At 39.8% G+C, this 7,144-nt stretch overlaps 1 protein-coding gene across 2 annotated transcripts in view; it reads left to right on the forward strand.

The window, feature by feature from the left end:
- Window positions 1-7,144, forward strand: part of LOC111862522 (protocadherin-like wing polarity protein stan) — a 150,907-nt gene that overhangs the window by 50,613 nt on the left and 93,150 nt on the right. For both annotated transcript variants that reach the window (XM_033750700.1, XM_033750699.1), the window contains exons 14-15: window positions 581-1,298; window positions 3,225-3,436. In XM_033750700.1, coding sequence (XP_033606591.1) covers window positions 581-1,298; window positions 3,225-3,436 — 930 coding nt within the window. The remainder of the gene's footprint in view (window positions 1-580; window positions 1,299-3,224; window positions 3,437-7,144) is intronic.

A 7,144-nucleotide genomic window follows, 5' to 3' on the forward strand; every position in this document is an offset into this window, starting at 1 on the left:
GTGCAATCCTGAATCTACTGATGTTCCTTTAGTGTTCCATGCTGGGACAGAACGAAGCACACTCTGTGGGTATAAGTACAATGTACAATGTACTTATCCCCAATGGATGGGAGAGACAGTCTTCAAAACTTTGGATGCTAACTTTGTCTTCTCCCTTATGAATTTTTAGTTAGTACAGTGACTAGGCTAGGCTGACCAAGGAATGTCGGTTGAATTCTTGGCTGGAGCAAGATGCTTTTCCCTTCTCCATAGTGCTAGGACTATCTGTGGGTCCCGCCTAACCTCCTATCCAGTGAGTCCAAGGGACTCTTTTCCAGGTCCCAGGCATGAAGCTACCAGACCACACCTCCATCCAGTGCTGATGTTGAGTATGCATCAGCTATACCTCTACCCCCCTTGTATGTCTTCGGGGCATTAAGCACTGTGGCAACTCTATCTTGACTTTATGTGTTACTGGTTAGTAGCCAGAAGATCTGGATTCAGCTGGCACTGTACCTAGTGCTACAATATGGAAGACATAATTTGAAATTGTGAACATCGAAGTAGTATAGAGTAATAGTTTAATAAATAATTGTTTCAGGTTGGCACCACTGTCCTGGTTGTTGCAGCATCTGATGGTGATGTTGGTCAGAATGCTCAGATAACATACTCTCTCGGCACGGTCGACTCTTCAACTACACCTGAATTTACCATTAATCCACAGACTGGTGCTATCATTACCACAAAAACTCTTGATCGGGAAACTGTCGGTGGTTACTTGTTAACTGTGACTGCTAGAGATGGCGGTGTTCCTCCATTGTCAGACACGACAGATGTCGAGATAATTGTTTCAGATGTCAATGACAACGCTCCAGAATTTCGTAAACCTTCATATATTGGATCAGTTCCTGAAGATGCTTTGGTTGGCACCAGTGTTGTGCAGATATCTGCTGTCGATGCTGATATGGGCCTTAACGGAAGAATTCGTTATGCACTGGACACTGAAAATTCTGGTGATGGAAGCTTTGTTGTTGACCCAACATCTGGAGTGATAAGGACAGCAAAAATACTGGATCGTGAGAGTGTGGCTGTATATGATCTAATAGCATATGCAATTGATAGAGGGTCACCGAGTTTAAGCGGATCAGTGGAAGTTAAAGTTAGAGTTGAGGATGTGAACGATTCACCTCCAGCATTCGACAGTGATAAGATTGTGATGTACATTGCTGAGAATTCACCTGTTGGATCAAGAGTTGGGGAGATTCATGCCCATGATCCTGATGAAGGAGCCAATGCATTGGTGCAGTACTCGATTATTGGTAAGTCTTATTACCACAACTGTAGTAAGGATGGTGCAACGAGGTTACACATATAGGGCACAATAGCAAAACACTTCTATTTTTCATTCCACTATTTTATTCTGAGTTCAGCTATCGTGAACAAAAAATGTAGACAAATTGTTTCAGTATCTACGTACAGGTAGAGCACAATTGCAATGTTGCTGCACCTTTGCAGAAGATAATTTTCATGTGGAATGGATGATTCTATATTCTCCTTCAGCAGGTATGACTGGTAGACAGTTCAATTTGTAGCTGACAGCTGATTTCTGGATATGAGTGGCTCATAAAGGGCTTACTCACTCCACTGTCCTGTTTCCTCTTCATTTCCTCTCTTTCGTGCAGTTCTGTGCCATCACGTACTAATCAAACTATGCAAGCATGTCACTTCCAACATGGAATCAATTTTAAGAGATTTACCACTACAGTTGAAATTTGAAATTCTGTTTAGGATTTTGCAGATACCAGGGAGATGAGGGTTGCTGTGAATAGGTCAGAATACTTGATGTTTCTGCTGAATATTAAAAAAAAAAATATATATTTTTTTTAAACAAGTATAAAGTAAGGTAAATTTGTCCCTGTGCTTATCTACTTAAGCACTATGCCATTAAGTCATCTGGGGAAGTGGATGTATACATCCACATTTTCTTGACCTTGACACTATTAGGAGGTGAGTGGTCAGCTTCACGCCCCGGCCGCTTTACCCCCAATGTATGCCCCAGATACCCATTGGATAGGAGGTTGGGTGGACCCCAGAGCCGTTCTGGACGACATGGATAAGTGAAAATTCTTACCACCACTGGAACTCAAACTCCAACTCCTTGGTCATCCAGCCTGTAGCCTGTCGCTGTACTGACTACAGTACCCTGGCTCCTGTTTATAAACAAGTGGAGAATTGTTATCTTTTTTTAAGTATTTCATTTTGAAGAATGAGTGCTTTCTTGTATCTGAGGTTATCTTATAGTTGGAGAAGTGTAATATATGTTTGTATAAGTATTGCACGTGCTGCACCTTCTAGCAGTGAGGACTAGTTTCAGGTAAGCTGTGTAGCTGTGTATCTGTCATAATTGTAACTGCCTTGTAAACAAGACAGCTGAGCACGTTGGGTCAAGTGATAATGTCTGTGACAGGTATTTGGGATGTGCCTAGTTTGAACCTGAGATGGGACACTGACTGTCTAGATAGATGTTTCTGTGGTTTTCCTCAGTTCCTTGAGTCATGATAGGATAATACTGTCACATATAGGTGTATTGTGCATACTGATCTACCCATTTACACTGTTACATACGCACTAGGGTTCTCAGTCTTCACTAGTCATATTCTGGCAACAGATTTATAATAGTCTCACTGTAACTTCAAATCACACATGAAATTTTCTTATCACAGCCTGATTCATCTCTTGCCAATTATTCTGCAACAGCCAACTTAATTCAATTCCTCTGCACCCGAGCTCATATCCCAGCAAGCTTGTGTCTTTATAGTTGACTAACTCTTCTCAACTGAACTTTTCTTTATAACCACTTTGCATAGACCACGCAGAACCGCAGCCTTTCAATTGTTGGGAAGGTGTGTTTACAGCTTTCCTGCATAGCAACAAAGGTTACCTGATTGTTGCTTGTGTATTTATGGCTGTGGGAATTTGTTTACTGAGTCCTTGCCTAGCAATGTACATTTGTTCTGGCTTCACTATTCCAGCTTTCTGATGTCATGTCACATTATGTTAAATACGGCCACAACTATTTCCTCTACATCCTTTTCACTTCATTGTCATTTGATTATTTGATGTATATAATCCGACTTACTGATGCCATTAAGTAAACAGAACAGGCATTCATTATGATGCCTAAGTGAAATGTTCTCTGTTTCTATGTTTCTTTCTGTTTTGATTGAATTAACTTCATTTTGTAGGTGGAGATGACAGCAACAGTTTCTCGCTGGTAACCCGGCCAGGAAGTGACAAAGCTGAACTTGTAACCATGGTGGATCTTGACTATGAATCCTCACACAAAAAATATGATCTGGTAGTTAGGGCTGCTTCACCCCCACTTAGAACTGATGCACATGTGGAGATTCTAGTGACAGATGTCAATGATAATGCTCCATCGCTCCATGACTTTCAGGTAAAGTAGCTTTGGAAATATGTCCATAATTGTCTAGCATATTTCAGTTCAGTAAATCTTTTTTTCAGCAACAGGGAATTTTAAGTCTCCCAATACAACTCGGTAGGCAACAGGATTCTAACCAGTAGATTCTAAGTCAGAATTACTGGGTTTTTGGACTTTGTCCATCATCCGGTATTCTAGAAACTATAAAACACGACGTTTTGGAAACTGGATCTGTTTCCATCCTCAGGTGGGAGGAGAGATACCTACTCTGTTGGATCCTTCAGAAAGAGCTAACCTCACTCAAGCTGAATCCAGTGATTGGGGTTAGCTCTTTCAAAGGGACCCAACAGAGTAGGTGTCTCCCCCCTCACCTAAAGATGGAAACAGATCCAGTTTCTGTAATGTTCTGTTCTCTAGTTTGTAGAATACTGGACTGTGCACAAAGTCCAAAAATGCAATAATTCTGAGTATTATACACCATAGTCAGAACCCTTTAGAATCTACTAGATTCTAAGTGTTGTGTTCTTTAGAATATCAGACAATGGACAAAGACCAAAAACCCAGTAATTATGAGGGGTAACGGTTTATCATCCAGGATTATGGAGTTTTAAATATGCTGCTTCTACAGGTTTGGTGACTGGATTTTAAGTTGGTGGTAGTGAGAGTTCTGTCTTCTGGGATATAATGCCTTGTATTCCTATGAAAGTCAGCTGATGTTTTGGGGAAACATATTGCCCCCTCCTTCAGGGTCAAAGGTGAAGCTAAGCCAGACCCTACATATAGCAGACAGCCTGCTACACGCTGGTTTTTGCTTAGATTACTTTTAGACCCTGAAGAGGGAGCAGTAACTTGGAGATGCAGGTTTACTTTCACTCATCTGCACGGTGTTATGTCCCAGAAGATAGAACTCCTTATAACTGCTGCTGTGAGAACCTCAAATCCCACACAGATGGTAATGGTTTACCATCCAGGACAGGTGACTTTAAATCTCCCAGCACTGTGGGGTTGGTGACTGGATTGAGGGTCCAGGTTCAGGAGTTTTAAATCCCTTAGTGTGGTACTAGAGGCTGTGCAATGTTGGGGTAATGATATTAGTGTTGCCAAAGTGCTGGAGCTCTGCTTGTGCCTGTGCAGAAATGAAACATAACTACTGAAGGTCAATATGAATGATATGCAGGATTTGAATGTGTGGGCTCAGTCATTTGATTGATGACCATTTTGTGAATAAAAAAATAATAATGATTTCAGTGGGGCACATGGTAGCGTAGATGTTTGAAGCACTATGCTACAAGCCTGAATGTCGTGGGTTCGATTCCCGATGAGGTCATTGGATTTTCAGTTGACCTAGTTATTCCAGCTGCAGTATGGCCCTGGGGTTGACTCAACTTCTAACAGAAATGAGCACCAGGAATCTTCCGGGGGGGTAGAGTAAGGCTGGCAACCTCACGACCATCGGTGAGCCAACTGTCTAGAANAAAAATGTAGGAGCCTCGACATCTCACAACCCTATGGGCCACCATGGCCTGTTACAGGGTTAGCTTTACCTTACTTTTGCCTATGATTTGGATGTGATTAGTTATACTACGAGTATATTTCATTTTGGGTCTGTATAGTAATTCATCATTGTCATATCTTATGTAGTGATTAAACCCCAGTGGAGTACATTATATACACATTTGCTGTATTTCTCATAATTCGCATTTCATCTTTTAAAATGCAGATTGTGTGCATACTAATCCTGACATCGTAGTAACTGCTTTTTGTAACTAGTGACTGATGAGGGGATAATCAAAAGGGAAAGCACAATAGGGCACTGTAGGTCACAGTGCAAGGGCTGAGAAGGTCCACCCCTTATACATTCATTCATTCAGTATATAAGGGTGTCATTGTTTTCTGTAGAGGTAGCTTTGAGCATTCAGGCTTTCGTGTTTTTCTTGTGATTTATTTGATGAAACCATTGGCAGACTGTAGTAATTATCATGGGATATCACCGGTATCACCTTCATGCAATATTTTATTCAATATCCTTCTCTCAAGGTTAAGTCCATACATAGATGAAATTATTTGGGATCATCAGTGTGGGTTTCGATGAAACAGATCAACTACTGATCAGATCTTTTGCATTTGTCAGATACTGGAGAAAAACTGGGAGTACAATAAGACAGTACATCAGCTACTTGTAGACTTCAAGAAAGCCTCTGATTCGGTTCAGAAGGAAGTATTGTACAATATTCTGATAGAGTTTGGGATACCCATGAAGCTAGTTATAGCCTGATTAAAATGTGTTTAAGTGAAACGTATAGGTAAACAATATTATATTTCAGCATCCTGTTACACTCACACAATATATATGGACAAATACCGTCTTAAGTGCAACAATTTTATTGTAGTTTTTACTTCTTTTTCCTCTTCCACACTACATGTTTCGGCCCTAAATGGCCATCATCAGGTGTGTATCACTCACGCAACTGTTACACTGCTTGTTAAAAATTTAAAAACACCAGTCTTTCCAATGGTATAAAATCTTTGTCAATCTACACGCGTCAATTTGATCTTTAAATTATCACTTTTTAAACCCCAATTCAAGTTAAAATGTCTATAAGATCTTTGTTCTCTTTCTTTTTCAAATTTTTCAATTAAAGTTTTTCAGGGTACATGCCCTATATCTACGGTGCTGCAGCGGCCACTTCTTGTTTTTATCGCCGTTCATGTGTTGTCTGTAATATACAAATATTCGTGTTACTATCCTATGCTATGCCATGTTATGCTATTCTTATATGTTTATACTGTTATTTGTACTTACTCAGTGTAGGCGCTCTCTGTGTGTGTCGCTGCTTATCTTTAATACGTGTGCTGTCTGGTGTACTGTGTGCTGTGTTTTATGTTCGTGGGTGTTGGAGGGGGAATGGGTAGTGGGGGAGGCAGGTACCGTTAGTCTGTATAGATTTCNTATTTGTATATTACAGACAACACATGAACGGCGATAAAAACAAGAAGTGGCCGCTGCAGCACCGTAGATATAGGGCATGTACCCTGAAAAACTTTAATTGAAAAATTTGAAAAAGAAAGAGAACAAAGATCTTATAGACATTTTAACTTGAATTGGGGTTTAAAAAGTGATAATTTAAAGATCAAATTGACGCGTGTAGATTGACAAAGATTTTATACCATTGGAAAGACTGGTGTTTTTAAATTTTTAACAAGCAGTGTAACAGTTGCGTGAGTGATACACACCTGATGATGGCCATTTAGGGCCGAAACATGTAGTGTGGAAGAGGAAGAAGAAGTAAAAACTACAATAAAATTGTTGCACTTAAGACGGTATTTGTCCATATATAGTATAGGTAAACATTTGTCTGATAACTTTCCTATCAAGAATGGTCTAAGACAAGGAGATGCTTTATCGCCGCTCCTTTTCAAATTTGCTTTAGAATATGCTATTAGGAAGGTCCAGGAAAACCAGATGGGACTGAAATTTAACCTTTAAGTGACGGCCCTTTATTTTCCGGTAATTGCAGCGGGACGGATTTGATTTAAATACCCGCAATTTTAAAGCAATAAAAACTGTAATCATTTCCTAAAATTGCTGTGCTTTCTACAATTTTTGTGATAAACGAACCAAATAAACGCTGTTTTTTTCTAGAAAGAATATAGAATCAGATATTGTAATTTACAGACCTTATAAAATTTGTAAAAATTTTTAGACTGATTCCAAGTAAAAAA

The sequence above is a fragment of the Cryptotermes secundus genome, unplaced genomic scaffold (genome assembly GCF_002891405.2).
Source record: "Cryptotermes secundus unplaced genomic scaffold, Csec_1.0 scaffold1084, whole genome shotgun sequence".
Taxonomy (NCBI): Eukaryota; Metazoa; Arthropoda; class Insecta; order Blattodea; family Kalotermitidae; genus Cryptotermes; species Cryptotermes secundus.